General features: G+C 39.0%; 1 protein-coding gene across 2 annotated transcripts in view; it reads left to right on the forward strand.

Moving 5' to 3' along the window:
- Positions 1 to 1328: 1328 nt before the first annotated feature.
- The window catches only part of LOC126370549 (organic cation transporter protein-like), a 31940-nt gene continuing 10318 nt past the window's right edge, over positions 1329 to 22950 (forward strand). For both annotated transcript variants that reach the window (XM_050015452.1, XM_050015453.1), the window contains exons 1-2: positions 1329 to 1769; positions 19491 to 19701. In XM_050015452.1, the coding sequence (XP_049871409.1) occupies positions 1609 to 1769; positions 19491 to 19701 (372 nt within the window). In that variant the 5' untranslated portion in view covers positions 1329 to 1608. The remainder of the gene's footprint in view (positions 1770 to 19490; positions 19702 to 22950) is intronic.

Below are 22950 nucleotides of genomic sequence, written 5' to 3' on the forward strand. Positions count from 1 at the left end.
TTATACTAAAGTTTTTAGGAGGGATCTCCATGCATGATAGTTAATAAGTATTTGTTTTTTGCCCTGCAGGTTGTAATGCACGAAACGCAGATTAATATACTAACGCGAAAATCCGTGCGTCGCGTCGTAAAGTTTGAATTTGAGTTTGTTTGCGAATGAGTGAAGTGAAAAATGGAAGTATGAACTATTTGCTCATACTTGTATGGCGCGCGTTTTACGCTCACTTGGCCCTTCCAAACTCTATCTTCTATTCCGTGAAGGACATTAAATCTCATTCCATAAAGCACCAATAAAAATTACTGTATCGGACACCAGTACCTCCACTAGTTGGAGAGACACCTGAAGAAAAAAAAGTACCAGTTGGTAGACAAAATATTACTTCAACCTATACCGTCTATAATAGACGGCGATACGGCTCACCACCTAACACGTTGGTCTAACAGAAAGCTCGGTGAGGTAACTTTTTTTTTTTTTTTTTTTTTATTGTTAAATTGGTAAGTACAATTTTATTTCTTACAATATTAACCCGCCAAACTGTTACGTTTGATGGCGAGATGCGCTTAGTTTACCTTGTGATGGATGTACCCCTAACTACCCCAATTGGGATATAGTCATGAGCTGATGTTATGTTGTTGTAACTTGTACTCAAAAAAAATGCATAATAATTATCATTTTTTTGAGTTGTTGCAGTATGGGATATCGTGTGCGATATAGGTACATACATAATTATAGTATTTATGTTAGAAAGGTCTCAATCATCTTTCAGGTGCTTGTACGACATGCCCGTTTTTTTTTTGGCGTAATATTGTAGATTTGCTGTAAATGGCATAAACTACTTGGCCAGAACTACATGCCCGGGAAGATAAGCGACTGAACGTATTCCAGTTTTTTTGTCGCTCCTAGTTGAGCTTAGAATCCATGGTTTAGTTCACTCACAAAACCGAACTAGTTCATCGACAAACCGCCAAAAATATCGATACGGTTCCAAAAAACTTTCCGAGTATTTTCCTCTATTTTCTCAGCAAACATTATAAACCACATTATCAACGCTATTACAATTTATATAATTGATTACAAACGCGATTATAAACCGACCACGCATCGACTTATGACATTATTCAACATACGACTTGTTGCGACTATTGCGTAACTTGAAGACGTAATCAGAAAATCGTGTCGTCCTTTTCCATCTTTAGTTTTTTTTATCACCATCAGATGTAATGCTATCTCTTTTGCACTTAAAATGGAACAAGATTCCATATCGTGCCCGAGTAACCCGCTCTACAGTATATCCACTTTAGTCGGGTAGTAGGTGTTTATTTTTGTTACCGTATCATATCAACATATGCGCCCCAAGCTTTGTTGCGACGAAACGTGCCTTTGCCAAAAAATAATATTGTTCAAACAAAAATAAAATAAAGTGTAAATTAATTCAGCGTGTAACGAAAAAGCTCGTCTCTACCGCGCAAGCGTGAATCTGTCAAATGTCCGTCGAACGATCCGCGCGTCAATTTGCATAAAAATAGTGCAGCAAAGCTTTATTTTCTAAGCTTTTACTAGTTTTGTGCCCTTTAAAGGCTGTTTTTATTGTGATAATTGGTGTACACAATGACGAAGGATACAGCTATTGCCTTAGACAGTATATTAGAGCAGTTGGGGCCTTTTGGAAGATATAATATTGTGAACTATGCATTATTGTTGTTTCCCATATTTTTAGCGGGAATGTTTGGATCAGTGTACGTTTTTGAGGCACCAGACATTGGATATAGGTATGTAAACTTTATTATCAAACTGTCTTTGTAATTACAAGACCAGTTTTTTTTATTCACGAAACGTTTCAACTAGACCCAAAGCTTTATAGGCCCTAAAAACTTGTAATTCCTTGTGAATATATTCAACTTGTAATTTTTAAGTAAGTACCCTTTAGTTATTTAAGTGAATGCAGTCTGGTTTTAGGTTAGAATTTTTAACCTAATTTTGTGAACACGCTCCTTAGCTTAGGGGAGGAGGGCGCATGCGTGAAGGTCACAGGTAGAGAGGGGACGCTAGGCGCCATCCAGAGTAGCACTTCTTACCGTGACTTGTTACAAACGCGTTACAGGTCATAGGTTTTTAAGTAGATATTAATTATGTTTGTAAAATGAATTAAATTAAATTATTACGCACAATTCGGAAATCACTTTAGCTCGAATAATTGCAATTGTAGAGTTACTTTTCATGCTTGATGCTTCCTATACAAAAGTTACACATCTATGCGAATTGCAAAAGTTACTCTATCTATGTAGGTATATTTAGTAAAAACACCTTAAAATAAACATATTCAAAAGGCGCGTTTTAACATCTTACCTATTTTATTTTTGTTTCTATAATTTTAGTTATCCGTCAAGGGTCCGGATTCGAACCCCGGTCCGTCATTTGTTGCCCCTTAACCTTTAAGAATGTCCATTATGTTTAAATAATAATAAACACATTTGCATTCGGAACCAATTCATGAATAAATGTTTAAACAATTACGATTTATTTTTAGTTACGTGCCGTCTAGACGAACTAGTATTGTCAAACAACACTATAATGTCTTAATCAAATGTTTATTCGTGATTTTCAAAGGATGTTCACGGAATAGAAGAAAGAGGTTGGAAAAGCCCTAATGCGCATTTTGTATGAGAACCGCTGTCGCCAATTCAACCCCACTCTCTTTTACTACTACTCCTGACGCAATAAATTTTGAAACTCATACGCGCATGTCCAATATGTGGGGCACATTTTTCCTTGCCATTTTGTGTCTATGTAGATAAATTCCAATGGGTTGAGGGGTTAATATCAAATTTTCAGTTACACAGTGAACGTGTTAAACAAGCCCTGGCCTTTCATGGTAAGCTGTCTCGATCAAAAACAAATACCGAAAGTGTCTGTAAGTTTGTTCGTATAACGGCGTACTTAAGTTAGCTAACTCGGATAAGAAATTATCGACGTGAATTTATGTCAAATGAACATTACATAAATAAAGTACAACAATACGGTAGGTTCACTGATAAGACAATCAGCTGTATCAAGCAGTTGGAAGCGGTTATTTAAACAGGATATTCCATAACTGCTGTTGTCCTTACGATGTAACATTGACCCACTGAGTGCTACTTAGATCCAGGCCAAGTAGTTAATGCCATCTGCGGCAAATCTACAATAAGTCACGTCAAAAAAAACTACATAGATCTTGTCCACAACTCCACGTCATGGCGTCGTCAACGTGGAACGGTGCGGTAACGTGTCACGTTACGCTGCTGCGTCGTGCTAGAGCACTGTACGGCAACGTCGCCGTGGTACGGGCGACGTCCGATGCGCTCGCTCAGTTAATGCGTCATTGGCCCCGATTCCTGCAGACTCCTCCTAATTTTATTTTAAGTTATACCCGTCATTTTCTTATCCGCCGAAAAGAAAAGGGACGGATGATTGTCAACAAGTTAATTTTAAAATTAATGAATAACCCATGCGAATAAAATAGGCATCTCGCTGGTATGCAATCCGTTTGACGTGCTGTCCACTTAACTCTGTCGGGTTATTGGCCGATGTAAAAATTTTAGACGGTTGTTTTAGATTTCTGCTTAAAATTGACGTGTATTCCATAAATATGCCTGTCGATTACCCGTCCCTTTCTTTTTCAACGGATAAGAAAATGACAGTTATAACTTAAAATTAAATGACGTCTGTAGGAATTAGCACCATTGTCTTAACGATTAGTTGTGATTGGTGAATAAAAAATGTCGGAGAATATTGACTGTGATTTATTTGTGATATTATTTTTTATTATTTTTTTTTATTTATTTGTGATATTGTCTTGTGCGGTCCATATCTCGAGCCAGACTAAGTGAAGAATGTACCAGAATTTTTCAAGCCACAGCGACGAGTTGTTGCTGCGTCGTGACGTGCATTTTTACATTACGTTAACGTAAATTTGCACGGCACGTCAACGGAACGTGGCACGTTACCGCACCGATCCACGTTGACGACGCCGTGACGTGGAGACGTGGACATGCCCTTAATCAGGTTCATGCACTGACACAATATAGTAATAGACTCACAGTCGCTGAAGATTTTTCCAAAAAAGCGGCCGAACTGTGTTGTATTAAGATATTTAGATAGAATTTAGATAGTTCGTTCCCTTGTTAAAATAAAAAAAACCAGTATCGGTTGTACAGTGTCGTCATTACGCCCATTGCGATAAAATTCGATCTTGAAACGCCGTAGCTTAGTGACAACATGCGCCGCGACACTTTTTTACAGAGATTTGTAGTCTATTTGTTTATACGAGGTCAATGGTTTCTTGTATTATAATGTTTGTTCAGTAAAGGGCGTCGTACGATAGGATATGAAAGGTTCTTGAGTGTCATTATCACACATACTTAGTTGTTCATAATATCACTATTCATTTATTTATTTAACAACTGATACCATACCTCTCTAGCGTTATCCCGCGTTCACAGAAACACAAAAACATAATTTGTATCACGCTTGTATCCCTGAAGGGGTAGGCAGAGAGGGACAGGAAGGTTTATAGTGCACTCATTCCTTGCTATGTTTAAGTCCCATCTTCTTCTATCGTGTGGGTTGTGAGACGGAGTACCAACCTCATCAACCCTGGTTTCAGGGTTACTATTGAGCCGCCAAAGGCCCCTGACATGGTTCATGTAACGACTACTTACTAAGTAGTAACCGGGACCAACGGCTTAACGTGCCTTCCGAAACACGGATCATCTTACTTTTTGGACAATCAGGTGATCAGCCTGTAATGTCCTAACCAAACTAGTGATCACTAAGTGATTTTTGTGATACGTCCCCACCGGCATTCGAACCCGGGACCTCCGGATCGTGAGCCCAACGCACAACCACTGGACCACGGAGGCTGTCCCATTTGATCCTATAACCATTAACCGGACACAAATCCTGAAAACTACGTGATATAACTTATTTATGATCCAAACAAGAATTCGAACTCATAAAGTCAAAATTAATGGGTCAGAGACCGAGAATTAATGCTTTAGATTCCAAACGACCTGAGAGAGTGATAGTTTAACGATCTCGTGTATAGAGTCCTCTCTAGAGTCTAGAGTCTAGAGTCCTCTCTTGTGGGGTGAGGTCCGATCTGTTTAAGCTTGATGTTAGGGTTAAAATAGTAGCCGGGACTATCTGCTTAACACGTTCACTGTGTATGAACCACATATGAGGCAATTAATTTGATCATTTTTTTTTTTGACAAGAAACTACAACAGCAACACATCTTTTAAAAAACAATGAGGGTATACATTACAAGTTACTAGAGGAACACATTCAATTCAATACCAGACATTTTCTAATATATGTTTATCGAAAAATAATATTGCACGTGAGGGGTTGATACCTAATTTTCAGTAACACAGTAAACGTGTTAATGGCCAAAAACGGATCATAGGGTGATCAGTGTGCAATGTTCTATCTGGATCATAAAATTATTTCATATTGTTTATCTTTCTGCCCTGCACGATAAGGGCGAACCTCGTGAGTTGTATCTCAGTAAGAGGATATTTCTTATTTCAGTTCTATATTAAGATGGTACAGCTTAATAAAATCACATCGTCCTATAGATATAAATAAATGTTTAAACATGACTTATCTAAATATTAAGAAAATATAAAACACAACTATGATAATACAAAATGTTACTCTCATGGCTTGTCTGTTATTATAGATGTACTCATTTCAATCAGCGTGTGACTGTAAATGAATTGAACAATAAAAAATATGTTTTATTCAGTGTCAAACCCTTCTAACAGCAACAGCATACGGCGCGAATATCGAAGGTTTCCACCATACCAATAAACCCAGCGAATGCAATCTATGTGAATAGACGTACGGATATTGGTCCAAGCCCTTCGTATAAATCGCGCCGCGCGCGGCTCATTTACCGTGCCGAGAAGACTGCCCGCTTAAAATAGGGTAGTAGATATGTTCGATACTACATCCCCTTGTTCTATGTCCCACTTATGCGCAAAGGAGAAGCCTGTATACTTCCCACAGCTATAGAATTAAGTATAATACTTACTATATACAAATAGGAAACTCTCCGCCCGCACCAATTCGTATCGGGCGCCGTGCTAACCAAATTCCCTGATGCTTGTCATAATCGTTTTTCATATAATTTCATTTAAACTGACAATCAATTCCTGAAATTATTCAATTTATCTACTTTTGAATCACCTAATTTTCAATGTGTATAATTTTATGTCGTCTAATTTTTAATTCTCGTAAAAGCAAGTCTGCACTGCCGCCTCTTCACACAGGCAGCTTAACCCACAGAGCGAGCGCCGAAACATGAATTTAAACTCATAAAATCGAATTCAGTGGTGGCCCCGAGCTGAGATTCGAACCCGTGACACTACGTGACACATTTTTTATCACTTTAGATAAGATAGTAGACCAAATTAAGTAGTCGTTTACATAAAGGAATGGTAGGTCAGGTGACTTCAGGTTACTTGGTTTATGATTGTGTGCGTAACATAGGTCTCGTGATGTCGCCCCCCCGGGCGACGTGGTATGCGTAACGCATTTCCCAACGTTAAAAAAAATGATTGTGTGCGTAACTGTGACTAAATCTAATCGTATGTGCCTTCGGCAATACGCACACTAAGAGATGCGATAAGTTCTGCACGGCAATATGTTTCTTAGGCTGTGACCTTTTACCACTCCTACAAAATAGCACCACCCAAATCCAAATAAATACTAAATCTCTACTATCAGTATATCAGCTGGGCAGTCATCTATGCAGCTAAGCTGCAGCTATCAATACCTTCATAATCCTTTGAAGGCATTGTCAACGGCTTGGTCACGTGTGAGCGGGCGACGTGAATGGGATATCATATATAATCTCGTGCGATGACTGACCCCGCTGTCTATATGTATATAGATTTACATAAATCCATACTAATATTATAATAAAATGAGAAAGTGTGTGTGTGTGTGTGTCTGTCTGTTGGTTCGTCCGTCTTTCTCGTCAAAACGGAGCGACGAATTGATGTAACTTTTTAATTGGAGATGGTTGCAGGGTTGGAGAGTGACATAGGTTATATATCGTCTCTTTCTAATCCCCCACTTTCCTATAATAAGGGGTAGAAGTTTGTATGGAGAATTCCGCAATTTCAAGGTAGAAAGCTAAAAATCGGTATGTGGACTATTTGTGAGTAACAAAAAATCGAGCATATTCTTTTTTGTGGAAATTTGCCCCCACCCCTTCAAACAGGGGGTCAAATTTTATAGCCTTTTCGGCGTTTTCAAGGTAGGAAGCAAAATTTTGGTACATTAGGAAATGGGATCCAAGTTACCTTGAATTTAACGCGAGCGAAGCCGCGGGCAAAAGCTAGTACATACATAATCCCTTAGATTAGCCCGGAGCGGGCAGAGCCCCAGCTCAAGTCCTAAGCAGAAGGTAGGGTGCAGCAACTAATGGATGAGATGAATGGTTTTTACCTATACCCTCCCCTCTTCCTTGCATTATTCCCACATGGTGGTGGGGTCTGCATTCCGAGTCTTACCTATACCATGCAACTGAAAACTCATCAATATTTTTTTCAATATTAGCTTCATCAAAATGAACTTCATAATATTCATAATGAGAAAAGATCGATAAATTCAAACTCGCACGTGAACAAGAATCGTCCTGTTTTGATAACAACTGGGTTCGATAAAAAGAAACATCGCATAATATATTTTGTCTGTACCTCTGACTACCCCAATAGGTATACAGTCGTGAGCTTATAGCTGTTATGTTACAACATACCATAGCAATGTTTTCCTTTCTTTTACATTATTAATGGCTCCAATTTCTGCACATATCTAATTTTATTGAAAGCTACACCCGTCATTTTCTTTTTCCCCGAAAAGGATAGATACGGACATACAAGGGACATAATATTGTGATATACGTACAAATTACTATTAGATATTAGATATAAGTACATGATATAACTAGAGACTCTTTCCTGCAGAAAAACTGTTCAAAAAGTTTTGCAGGGCATTGATAAATTGTATATTTAGCCTCTTAAAACCGAGATTTCCAGACACAATAGTTAAACAATGGGGTTTGGATTTATAAAGAACATTCGGTCTTAGGAGGTTATTATTAAGATTTAATAAAAAAAATAGATGGTGTGTAAGGGATTTAGCACCATACATCACTTACAGCTATGCACATAACAGCCTCCATGGTCCAGTGGTTGAGCACTGGGCTCACGATCCGGAGGCCCCGGGTTCGAATCCCGATGGGGGACATATCACTCTGTGATTCCTAGTTTGGTTAGGACACTAAAGGCTGATCACCTCATCGTCCGAAAGTAAGATGATTCGTGCTTCGGAAGGCACGTTAAGCCGTTGGGCCCGGTTACTACTTATCGATGTAAGTATGTAGTCGTTACATAAGTCATATCAGGGGCCCCTGGCGGCTCAATAATAATCCTGATACCAGGGTTGATGAGGCTGGTATTCCACCTCACAATCCACACGATAAGAAGCTATGCACATTATAAAATTAAGTTAAGACATAATTAAACAAACTAAAACAGTGCTAATGTGTAAGCTAATTGAACAAGTGAACACAACATTCATTATAAAAAATAATATCTAATCTGTTGAGACAGACAGATTTATAGAAAAGTTTTGGTCTACTTTGATGCTCTATAGTTTTAGACTATACCTACTTACTAGCTGTTACCAGCGACTTTGTTCGCGTGAAACCCTGCTATTAAAACTGTAGAAGTTTCATACAAACTTAGCCACCCCTTTTTATCCCCATGGGGTTGAGTTTCGCAAAAAGGAACCCCCATTTGTGAAAATAAGAAACTTGTCTGTTTGTAGTTTTTCTTCTAGTTCTAGTCTTCTTGTAGTTTTTGAGATTTCGTGGTGAGTCAGTGACCATTTCCGATCAATATTAAAACACTTTATTACACACTTTACATGACTTATTCTAACTCTTCCAGACAACCTTTGGCAGATAGTACCTACACTTATACAGGGTGTAACGGAACGGGGGTATCAACCCGAAGTGTGCCTACTCTGTCACTATCTACAAATCACATGCGAGAGTATTGGCCGCCTAAATTCATATTTGCATTAGTTATGAGCAATTGAATTCCAGGTCTTCATGTAATAAATTCAAATTTGCACAACACTACGTAGCAATCAGCTGTTCAAGGTATTTAACTTTTGAGTGAACAGCTACCACCTCTTTTATTTATGCCTGCCCTAGTAAAGGGTAAACGTGCCAGTGATGGCCATATTAATCAATATTTTTTAAATTGTTTTGTTTCATCCTTGTGAGGCCAAGATTTCCAGACACAATAGTTAAAAAAACAATGGGCATTGGTCCCGGTTACTGCTTACTGATGTAATAAGTAGTCGTTACATGAGCCATGTCAGGGGCATTTGGCGGCTCAATAATAACCCTCGCACCAGGATTGACGAGGTTGGTTATCCACCTCACAACCAATAGGATAGAACAAGATGTGAACATACATAAATCACGGCTTTATCCCTAATGGACCAGACAGAGCTACAAGTAATTACACATATCTAATATCACACTTACTGCGCTACTGAGATGGGCAGAGTCACTTTGTTGTACAAGTTTTGTCCAAAAATGTAGTCGATTACCTACATTAATAGTTGATAAAGAAATGTACTTTACAATGCATCTCGTCTCCTTGTGTAGTATGCTTTATTTTATGATTACGTAATATCAGGCTCCCTTAACACCGTCATCCAGGTCAAATGGGCATCACACTAGCGGCGAATGCGTTCATGGCTAGCTAGGTACGGGACAGTTTCATTAGAATACTTTCAGAGTTTTGCAGGCCCTAAACAACTACTACTACTCATACACAGTTACCACCAATCACTGACTAAGGTGTGCAAATACTAACACCTCACTTTACAATGGATCAAAGGACACAGTGATTCAAGAGGTAACGACGCGGCGGACGAGTTGGCCAGAAGGGGAACGGGAGGTAACAGCCATCGGTCCGGAACCGATATTGCCGATCTCATTCGGACAGGTCCGCTCGCTGCTACGAACGAGAGCAGCCAACAAACACACCTTTTTTTGACGTGACTTATCGAAGTTTTGCCGCAAATGACATTAACTACTTGGCCGGACAAATGGGGAGCGCTGAAGGCTCTCACCCGGTACAACGTTTAAGACAACAGGCCTGAGGGTGCCCAGTTGGGCGCGAACCTCGGCTCAGGGCGTCGTCTGAGAGGAAAAATATTTGAAAGAATTAAACGACCCTAGTAAGTCGATAGCGATAAGCGCTGATTGAGGGAAGTCGTCGACCACGCCGGCGGTGTCGGTATCGGGGTCCTGAAATGTTTGTTGTCGCGAGCTGATTGGCTGATTCTATGGCTAGAGTAATCGGGTCGTCGGGATCGTATTACATACTTCGGACGCCGATGCTATTCAGTACCGTTCCTAAGCGGGATGTATTCGGAAGCCGCAACTACCAGGGGATTTGGTTGGTGCGGAGCAGAATCAAAAAAACTAATTTGAGCCATTGGGCAATGGTTGGCAGACTTAGGTCAATGTGCAGATTTTCATTGCGATGGAACCACGAACGATTTTGTATTTCCTGTAGACGGTGGATTTGAGAGAGACTCGCGTGAGCGAAAACTACCCCTGCATAGGTCATGATCGGACGGATGCAAGTCGTGTAGATTCCAAAGGGATAATTTACTACGCTTGTTAAGGAGACAATGAACACGGCCCATTACAAACGTGGCGCGATCGCGCACACGTTTGATATGGGCCTTGAAAGTAAGACGTCTATCTAAGACTACGCCGAGATATTTGACTTGCTCCTCCCAAGGGATCGGCTTGCCAGACATCTTGATGACTTAAGTTGACAGCGTGACCGTGACGTATTATAATAGCCCTTTGAAAAGTACACCGCTGCACTTTTCTCCGGGTTTACCTTGATTCTCCATTTGCGAAACTACTTGCCCAAGGCATTGGCGCGTTGGAGAATTCCGGTCATCATAACTCGACCACGGCACGAAGAATAGATGGCTGTATCATCCGCAAATAAAGCTAGTTCGGTATTAGGGTATTTGGGAATGAACAAACACACCAGACTATGAACCACCGTAAATAAATGCAGGCAGGCTAAGTTGGCACTACCCAACATCAATAGTTGTCTCTCCAAAAGAATTCTAAATGTGAAGAGGTCTCCACTAATACAGGTAACAGCTGCAGGTAGCAGGTGTAGCTGTGTGGTCACGGTGATATCAACAAACATCTGTTTACACTAGGTGTCACCGACAAGCCCCTGTGCAGAACCTGCATGGACGAGACAGCGGCCCATGTGCTACTGGAGTGTGAAGGAGCCGCCAACTACCGGGTCCGGCACCTTGGCCAGACGGGGTGCCTCCCTGAGGCGACCGGCAACGTCAGAGGCTTCTTAGAATTCCTTGGGGATTTACAACATAGTAAAAGCAAAATAAATTTCTCAAGTACCGTTGTGACTGCCTACCCCTTAGTGATACGGGCGTGATATTATGTTAGTATGTTCTGATTACTTATGGCTCTGCCCACCCCATTAGGGATACGAGCAGCTGCAAGTGATTGTGTATCTTATTAACGAGACATTAATGTTACGTTTACAACATAGTAAAGACAAAATCAATTTCTCAAGTAAAGTACCTACCTAACATAACTTTACTTTTACTATGACATGGTAAAAGTAATCTTAAAATAAGTACTTTCGTACAATACAATAATACTTTATTGCGTACAAGGAATTAAAAACACATAACAGTATTTTTTTAAATCTTTCTATCGTGTGGGTTGTGAGGTGGATTACCAACCTCATCAACCCTGGTGTCAGGGTAACTATTGAGCCGCCAGAGGCCCCTGACATGACTCATGTAATAACTACTTTCTTACATGAGTAAGTAGTCACCGGGACCAACCGTGCCTTCCGAAGCACGGAATTGCAAATTGCATTGGGACAGTTAATGGGATTTATACCCTGTACCAGGATGCCAGGGCTCGCGAATAGAAAAAGGCACGCTAGTGTTTCAAACTATCGATAGTTCAGTATCGATTATCGATCATAATCATTTTCAACTACGATTTTGATTGGTAGAAATAAAAAAATAGCTTTTCAAAAAATCTAAATCCATGGACTTTTGAGTTATTGAAATTCAGTTTAGACAATCAGCCCACTCAAAATAACCATACTATCGGAGTGTAGCAATACTACTGACTGAGGGCAAAATTATCGATAGTTTGTTATTAATCCGCAACGATACTATCGATTGTATTGCACTTAGGTAATAAAATCGAAAATGTTCCCACTTTCCGAGTTATCAATAGTCTTGCTATCGATCGACTCTCGGTCGGGATAGATTATCGATAGACATTTTTTGATCGGCAAGCCCTAGTGCACCCGAAATTCAAAATGGCGGTGCTGTTAAGGGGAAGTTATCATTAACCATGATAAAAAATATTTTTTTTTTTGTATTTTTTTTCCTTCCTAAATTGTAGTCGTGTATTATCCAACAGTGAACAATAACATCACGCCTTTTTCCCATTGGAGTAGGCAGAGACTGCGGAATTTCACTTACCACTACACGCTCGTATCGCTACATGCCCGTACCAAACATACATACATAATATCACGCCTTTATCTCATATGGGGCAGACAGAGCCACAAGTAATCATAACATAGGTACATAAATAATTATCATGCTCGTACCGCTAATGGGATGTTCTTGTGACTCTGCCCACCCCATTAGGGATACGGGCAGAGTGATAGTATGTCTTATTATTGACAGATTAATTTCGCCTTCTGCTATTGCGCGGGATATTTGCGAAGAAACGTGGCAATTCTGTGTTAGTGCCAGAGTGTGAGCGCGGGTGATCCTTATTAGATAAACGACTTTTTTACTTTTCTAGGTTCAAAGTAAAATACGTACCTACTTTCATAAAATACAATACATTCATTCATTCATTCAAACAATACCATAAAAATATTTTATTGCGCACAAAGAAATAACACACCCTTAAGTACCAGGATACTAGCATTCCAAAAGAGATAGAAACATGCACACGAAAGTAAACTGTCAAATTATTTGTCAGTGCTTGTTTACTATCTGTGGAGTGAAGTTCGAAATTTGGATTTGTTGTGATAACTGTGATCAGTGATAGTTCGAGGTGTCTTTGAGTAATGTAGGTTATTATGAAATGATGATGTGTGTGGGTGCCGGCGATGGCAACTTAAGTGAAGCACGGAACTTGTATCAGCGATTCATAGAAGGTAGACCAGCTGATGAAGCCAGGCAACTGCCTTCACTGCATTGCTTCAGGAAAATGGTCAATCGCCTACTGCATTTAACGGGCTCTTTCCACGCGTCATCCGAGACTGGCCGCTCGGCGACCCGTGATCCGGAGTTTGAAGAAGCCGTACTAGCCGTGCAGCCAACCCAAGGACTACCACGCGAACCTTACCACATGCAACGTACGCCCGAGCTAATTCCTGCTGATTATTTACCTCGTGTGGCATTCTGAGAATGGTACCGAGTTCAAGTGGAAAGCTCACCAGACTTTGCTTCGAAAGTGTTGTGGACAGATGAAGCGGCAGGTCTGTGCATCGAACGGGGATGACGACATTTCGAACCTTTCTTGTAAAACGTAAGTCTAATTATTAATTACCTACCTACTTACCCACACTTTCACACTTTTTTTCCTATTTACTATTAAATTAAATACCTTACCTAAACAAGTAGGTAATTTTAACTTATTTTACACGTCATAAAATAATGTGAGAATAGTTGTCAAAGCAAAATGACTCCAATTATTAGATGCTTTAGTGTCATTCTTGTTTGTTACAGTCGCCGACGTGCCGCCGACTCGGATTGTTCCAATCGGCCGCCGACTCCTTTTGACGTTGCCGCCAAAGCCGCCGCCCGCTCGAATTTCGTACCTATCGCGGCCGTGCGAGCGCCGCGAGTACCAGGCGACCAGGACGCGCTAGGAGATTTGTGTAGTGCCAATATTTGAGTGGATTAAGAACAGTGACCTCAATAGTGCTGTGCCGTGTTTTTTACATGCTGGAAATATTAAAATATTTTTTTAACTGAAATTGAAAAAAATATCAAAAGTGTTTTTTTTTAATTGAAATTTTGCAGATAAGATCTACATAAGGTATAGTTTTGTCCCCTTTCGGCTTGATACCCCCCTTCCGTTACACCCTGTATAACTGCATTGAAACGCGCAAAAAAAAGCAAGATAAAAAATAGACTGACGTTAATACTTGAGCACCTTTAACAACGTTAGAAAGAAGCAGCTACATTGTATGAGAATGTCAAATTTTCCTTCAAATCTGTCTGTCTTGCAATATTTGAGGTCTAATTACTTAGTTTTTGCCCGTATTAAGGGTACTGGATGTTTCTAAAAACCTATTTAATGGAGCAGTTTTTAGAAATATTTTCAGGGTCCATAACAATCTCATGTGTTTATTATTCTTCGGCGAAGTTTTAACAACTGTAATAATTTTGGTCGAATTCTCACTTTGACTTCCGATAACTTTTTTTTTATTTTTGATTTGACTTCGATTTATCTTTGTTTGAGCGGTACACAGCCTTAGGCATAGCTGTGAAGTAAAATAAAATAATTATTAAGAAAGGGATAGCGACAAAATGATTATTTCTGAAGTAAGGTAGAAAATCTAGAAAAAGGTACAAAATGGGTCATATCTCCTAAACCGTAAATAATTGCTGAACATACATGGGGGTGTTTCTGGTAGCTAATGAGCCCCTCTATCAATTTTTTTCATTTTGAACGTGAACTTCTGGGCCACCCTGTATATTTTATAATATGTAATATGTATAGAAGAAGATGGTAGATGATCAACTGTTGGAGACAGCTCATTGTTCTTATACAGAATGTTAGTGACATCGTAACGAATACTGAGGGGGATGATTCAGACCATGATTCTGAGTTGATATCAAGTCGATTTTCCTAACGGAAAATTCATGATTTTAGTGTTTTTTTTTTTTAATTATTTTCCGTTCCATATTTTTGCGACGAAATATTCCACTTGAGATCAACTCAGAATCATGGCCTGAATCATCCCTCAAAGTTTTTGTTACGATATTACTAACACCCTGTATGTAAAGAAGAAGATGGATGATGACCTATGGTGTCAGGTGATCAGCTCCTTGCCCATATATTAACGGTCAAATCCTGACCCCTGGTCCTGATCCTGATCCTGTCCTGGCCGGTCCTGTCAAATCGTCAGGTTAGGTAAGCGGACCCAGCGAAAAACGGGATAAAGCTACGGGGATGATGGTAGGACACGATCCTTCTCTCGGTTTTTACGACACGCCTGAGATAAGCAGCAATCTCTCATTTCCCAAACCTGACAAAGATTATCACTATAACAGCCGCTCGTCGGCAATCAATCATTGCGGAACATAACCCGACTGATATTAATTATATTGCCGCCATTGTTGCATCAATACATTAAATTGTCTCCTTCGTTCTGGCCAAGTAGACTGGTTGAAGTAGACTGGCTGGAAAAAATAGACTGGTTGAAAATATACCAGTCTATTTTTTGTCTCCATTGTGAAAACTGTTCGTAATTGACTGGGTAACCATGACTTTTCGTTTAGTCGTGTTCATTAGAATCGCGGAATGATTTTTATGATTTGATAACTGTTGGAATGCTGCAATATGCCACGTTAACTATGAATTTAATTATTTTTTGTTATCATGTCAACTTACCCCGTGCGTGCGAGCGAGTGAGAAGTCCTCGCACGCTCCCTTAAACAGGGATCCCTCCCTCCGGATCGAGATTTCCACCGCTCAAACACTAGACAGCGAAGGCCATTATTTTTTCCATATTTCTACTAGACTATTCTGGGGTCTATAATTTAATACATACTCCAGTTAATTGAAAGGAAGGCTGTGTCCAGCTGTGGGTATATAGGCTGTTTTTATGTATGTTTTATGTCATCAAACATTTGGAAGTTTTTGCTTTTGATTCTAAATATAAAATACACGCTATAACAAGGTCTTTAGATTAATTTTCCGCTGCTATTTCAAAAGCAGCTCTCGCCGTCACACGGCGTAATTAACGCCTATACTTACTTAATTTGCATGTAGTAGAAGCGAGGCGTCCTAGGTTAAGACGGCAAGCTAAACAATGGCAGGCTTAGAACTGTCGACGTGGCTGATATACAGGTTATACGGAGGAGAATATCAGATCTGATAGAACGTAGGGGTGCTAGGCTTTGTTAATAATAACAATTCAGACACCCAGAGGTAATCAATTGCACTAAAATTCAGGCAATACATTTTATATCCGTCTGTTCTTTGTTTGGTAAGGATTTTGCAGGCTTGAATCACCTGATTGTCCGAAAAAGTAAGATGATTTCGTACTTCGGAGGGCACGTTAAGCCGTTGGTCCCGGCTATTAGCCATAAAAACATCTCCCCCAAAGCGCAGTGAAGCAGCGTGGTTGAGTATTCTCCATACCCCCTCCGGTTGATTGACGGGATGCCTGTGGCCAATAGTGGGACGTATAGATAGACATAGGTTTTTTATGTTATGATACAGTTTATACGTATTGTATGACTTAGGGTCTATAATCCCTAGAAGGTAAAAGCTGCATTTTTGTCAACATATGTTCCATCATCTAGGTTAAGACATCGTATAAAAAATGTCATGTTTTCTTCTGATTACTTGTGTTGTTATTACGTAATTATTAGGGATCACGGGCGTCAGGAAGGAGGTCTGTAAGGTCTTTACGATTTCTTGGCGAACTGCCACATGGCGTCAAGATGGTCACGCTATCTTTTTCGGTATCGCAGCCTCAAATGTTTTCGAGTTACATTTTTTGACGTATTTTTTTGTAGATTTCAGCGCTGAGAGCTCGCACTCAGTTTTCAAGTCACTCTTTAGCACATAATCACATTTCTAGCAGTGAAACAATGCCCAAATCAGTGCAAGTAGAGTAGATTGGAAGGCGCGCCAGTCAAGCGCGGCACATTTGGCGCACGACGGCAGAACGCGCAACGCCTTGCACGAGGCATGCATTTACATAGATTTGCATCCGAGTAGACTGCTCTGACGACGCCTCGTGTTCTGACGTTCGGCTACTATAGGATCTCACTGCATTCTCGCTTTGAAGTTGCTAAAACATTTGATCATTTCAGATGTTGACGCCATATATTGAAGCGTCGTTTTTAAAAATCGCATTTAGTTAGCTTATTGGAGATCAAAATTTTTAAATAAATAATAACATTTATTTCCAAAAAAATACTGTTAAAACGAAGGTTACAATGATTGTACTTAAAATACAAGGATGTGATTCGCTGTCCCCTAAACTAGGTAAAAACCGTCTGGCAAAGCGTTGGTGTTATGTACAGACCAGAGTTATGTTAATCCATATGCGCAGTGTAAAACAGTAAATACAAAAAGAAACGGTGTGTGTGCACGTGTGAAAGTTTTTAGATTAACTTTACGCTCGAATTCCTTATTTGGGTCCAGCCTATCTACCGGATAAGTAAGTATTTAAGTAATAGTATAACTGGTAAGTACCCTTATAGGGATTCAGATTTATCATACTTATAGTTTTAAATCTGATAACAGACATAAATTAAACAGGCCGTATTGAACGCTAGAAATAGTAATTAGTATAAATAGAAAGGTAGTATTACACAATACAGACGTTTCAGGCCATGATTCTGAGTTGATATCAAGTGGAATTTTCCATAGCAAAAGTATAGAACTGAAATAATTTAAAATAATACAAAAATATCATGGTTTTTCCGACTGGTAATTCCACTTGATATTGACTAAGAATCATGGTCTGAACCATCCCCTTCAGGATTCGTTACGGTGTCACAAACACCCATACGTACTAGTATGGCTGGCTGGTAAGTGATATCGTAACAAATACTGAGAGGGGCGATTCAGCTGATTATTCTGAGTTAATATCAAGTGGAATTTTCCATCGCAAAAGTATAGAATTGAAAATAATTTAAAGACCCTAAAAAAACATGATTTTGCGACAGAAAATTCCACTTGATATTAACTCGGAATTATGGTCTGAATCATCCCCCTCAGTATTCGTTACTATGTCACTAACACTAACTAGTTACTATGTGACTATACCCCAATTGTGGTAGTCAGAGGAACATCCTTCGCAAGATGAACGTATCCACACCTCACCGAGCTTTCTGTTAGACCAACGATAGGTGGTGTGGTGAGTTGGTGATACCGTTGTCGTTGATATTTTATTAGTTAGTATTCAAGTGATTATTACCACGATAAAATAAAACGATTTCCATTTTAAATTGTGATAGTTTACAAGCTTGACACTTGGAATGGTAGGTACAACAGCGGCCAGCGTGGCGGCCGTGGAGGGCCGACCCCAAAAAAAAACATGGAAAATAGAAAATCAATACAAAAAATAAGACCGGACTGTCGATTGTAATATAAGCAATATTTTTTATGTTAATTGTTTTTCTAGAAAACTAGAATCGAGTGAGTTGTAATAGTAACTAGGATTGTTTGATTTATAGAAGCAAGGGTGCAATGAGACAAAGACAAGCACGTATTACTGGAGGTATTATGTTCTACTAACAAACAGAAACATGTAGGTATTGATTAAGTACTTACATTACAAAGGAAGAACAGATTTACCGAGCAAATCGTCTGATAGCGTAAACCACGTATGTGCCTTCTTCAAAAATCATATTCGGGTGTGATTTTTGTTAACATCATCAGGCAAAATATATACGTCTTTTCCAGGTAAATTATATAATGTCTTGGATGTACTCCTGTAACAAAACCGAAAAGTAATACAGATAAAACATTGTGGGAGAGCTGACAACAATTTGGGAGGGCTTTCTACATGTCTGCCTAAAATTGACGTGTGTTCCATAAATCGTATGCCTGTCGATTACCCGTCCTTTTCCTTTTCGGCGGATAAGAAAATGACAGATATAACTTAAATTTAAATTAGGTGGTGTGTAAAGTATCTATAGTCTCTTCTTTTTCCTTGCGCTATACCACTATAGGTGGGGTCGGCTCTCCTAATTTTGCGGCACCATGACATTCTAGGGTTGTCGGGTTGGGTAAATTTTCATTATTTAGTAATCGAGAAAAATTGGTCGGTGTATTGCGGAACGGAAAGCGATTGGGGCAACCACCGTTCTACACGCCCTATCTATGGAGTAATGAAAATGGAGGCGATTACTCCACCGACAAGAGCGCAGCTCTTAAATAAAGAGAGAGAGAGTAATCGGGACATGCTGGTTGGTCCTCTGCCTCTTTTGTTCTCGGGCAGGCATAAAGCTGTTTGGGCTACATGCTGCTGGTCTCTCCGCATTACGTGGCCATACCACCCATAGCATCTATGGTATGTAGTGTAAAAAATAGTTGATTTGTTTCTTTCTTCTTGTTTCAGATGCAAAATAAACGAATGCGAAACATTGAACGATACTAAATGGACGTACTACGCGATACCTCCGGAAAAGGAAGTGTTGTCAAAATGCAGGAGGTATCGTTTTGCTGAAAACACAAGTGAGATCACATGCTCGGCGAAAGATTTCAACACTGCTGTCGTTGATAAATGTAGTTCTTTTGTTTATGACGACGAGGATTCTGCTGTTAGAGATGTGAGTATAAGTGTCTGTGTATGCTTTAGTCTGTGTGTGGATGTGTGTGTGTGTATGTACGATCACGAGCATTAATATGTATACACTTTGGTACCATGTCACATTAAGTTTTTTGACAAATTGAACTGTAAGTTTCACTAAAATTTCAAATATGTTAGTGCGACAGAGTCCTAAAGTGGGTACATTATATTGCTCACGACTGTATGTATAGTGTGTTTACGTCAGCCATATAAGAACGCATCTTAGGCGCTCCTACATTGAAAACTTGTCGCCATGGCCGAATATGACTGGAAGGGTATATATTGGAAAATTTTACTTGATATTTACTCAGAATCTTGATCTGAATCATCCCCCTTAGTATTCGTTACGATGTCACTAACATCCTGTATATATACAATATTATGTATATTTATAGTGTGGATGTAGTGTAGTATGTAAAATGATTTTTGTTTTTTTTTTTATGGAAAGAAAGAAGAAATAATTATTTTCGGACACCACAACACGTCACACGTCATTAAAATGCTAAAACTATACTTTTATTTATTTATTTAAGTACTTATCTACAATAATTTCGTAATCGTGTTTTACTTTGAATTCCTAACGATTTATTTACATTTTTTAATTAGTTATTTGTACAATTTAATATCTAAATTCCGGTAAATAATAATTAAAACAATGCTTCAGATAGCACGCATTAACAATATCGTACGATCAATTATGATCGCACCGAATCGTATGATCCAGTCGCGCCCATTACTATACGATATCATAAGATAACCAGTGACGTGATCAGTGATGTACCGTCCCCGGAAATTTTCCCAAAGTGGGAATATTCCCGTTGTTAATTTAATAGTAAGGACACTGGCTGCTTTTCTCTTTCAAAACAATAGCACTATACTTGTTCAATCATAACACCAATCTAAGAGGTCATACGCTCAAACTCTGTAAAAGAATTTCAAACAACAACCCCCATAAGCATTTCCTGACTAACAGAGTAGTAACAGCGTGGAACAGGCTACCGCAGGACATGGTCTCCGCTTCTAGCATCAACACCTTCAAAAAAACAAATTGGACAATTACCATAAAACAGAGAAAGGAAAACACAACTGAATTGTTGAATACAGGCACTTATCAGTGAAAACTGCCTGCCTGAGTTAATAATAATAATAATAATAAATTGTTCTTTCTTGTACTCTGATGTTATCTGCCGAAAGGTTAGATAATAAACCCCTTTTTAGTTACATTTGCCTCTTTTTCAAAATGGGATCATTCCTGGGTCCTACAACCGTATTCTAATATATTATCTCGAACCACCCTCCCTTTATTTGAACCACTCTGTCTTCATTTGAGGCGACTTTAAGGAAGACCTCGAAGTCAGCTTAAAATTCGGTATTCTTTAACATAGGCTCAGTTCAGAGAAAGTGCAGGTCGTGTCGTATCAGGAGGTGAAGGAGATATTGAATATTAAGTAATATAGCGGGATAGTGCAGCATGGGAATACTTGTGCATATAAAAATAAATACACTAATTCATCTAAAAAAGCTATTAACTATAGAAATATTGCTTTTTTAAATGAATTGCTTCGATATGGCCTTTTTAATCCCCCAGATTAAGCCTATTTCTAAGAATAGTTGAGGCTATATCTAAGAATACCGAATACCTTCCTTAAAGTCGTTTGTGTGTCAAATTGCAATAGTAATATTGCTTTTTTAGGTGAATTGCTTTGATGTGGCCTTTTTAACCCTCCTGACCTTTAGTTTACTCCAGAGAGGCTGACTGGATGCCGGCATTATTTTCGTATTATTTTGTAGGCTGAATGATATTCTCGACTCAAGTAGAGGACGTAAATTTCAACTTAAAATACCAAAATGCTCAGCTGAAGTCGAGCCGAGTACATGAAGTTTCGAGTTAACAATTTAACATCTTAGAATACGAGAGTTAATCCAATCAAATATTTATAACTGTAAGATAACGCTATGGCACGCTTCGCAGAGCCAACGTGCGCTTGCGACACCGGGAACATCACGCGACACGCACACGCCTGATAAGAACTCACAGTCACGTACAGACACAATCAAAATCGTCCAAACTAAATATAAAACTTATTTACAAGTTGTGGACGGTCAACTTTGCATTCATATTTGTAGGGTTCCGAACCATAACGGAAAAATGAACCTTTATAGTGAGAAAAAGTCCGTCAAAAAGCGTTCTTACGAGATAGTGGTGCTAAATCCTGTAAGTTATACCTGGAATTTTCTTATCCGCTGAAAAAGAAAGGGACAGGTAATCGACAGGCATAAAATTTATGCAATACACGTTTAAGCAGTAATCTAAAACAACCGTCTAAAAATTTTATATCGGCTAGACCCGACAGGGTTAAGTAGACAGCACGTCAAACGGATTGCATACCAGCGAGATGCCTATTTTATTCGCCCAGGTTATTCAATTTGTTTTAAAATTAACTTGTTGACAATCATCTGTCCCTTTCCTTTTCGGCGGATAAGAAAATGACGGGTATAACTTAAAATAAAATTAAGAGGTGTCTGCAGGATTCGGGGCCAGTACCTACTTATTATAAGTAGTTACTTAACAAAGTACTACTTTGTTGTTTTATTACTGTCATGCCAACTTCTCTTGGCATTCTTTTATCTTATCTTTTGTTTATAAATTCTTAGGCAAATATATTGATCTCATATATAAACAAATGGATAACCAATGTCTATAAAAAAGTGTCCGCGGCGCATGTTGTCACAAATGACGACGTGTAGTAACAGCACTGTACAGTCAAGAGCCATATCATGTACCCACTTTAGAACCCTGTCGCACTATCATATTTGATATTTAATGAGACTTACGGTTTAATTAGTCAAAAAAGTGAATGTGACATGATTTTAAAGTATATACATATTAGTACTCGTGACCATACAACCGATATTGCACTTTATTAGAACAGCCTTAAGCTTGTGAGGGAACGAACGTGATTCTACGTATTTGTTAACAGTATGTCTGTGAGCAAATGCTAAGATTGTGAACAATATTATTATACAATATCATGTCCTCTCTTCTCATTAATTAAATTATCTATAGGTATTATTATATATTAATTCGTCCCTAAACGGATCTCAATTCAACACAACAAATTATGTCGCTTTAGTTTACAATAGATAGTGACATCGAACGATATAAAAACAACAACGACTTATCTTTTAACCTGCAATATCGTTTATGTCCGATAATTAAAATAAAATA

This window comes from Pectinophora gossypiella, chromosome 11, assembly GCF_024362695.1.
Source record: "Pectinophora gossypiella chromosome 11, ilPecGoss1.1, whole genome shotgun sequence".
NCBI lineage: Eukaryota > Metazoa > Arthropoda > Insecta > Lepidoptera > Gelechiidae > Pectinophora > Pectinophora gossypiella.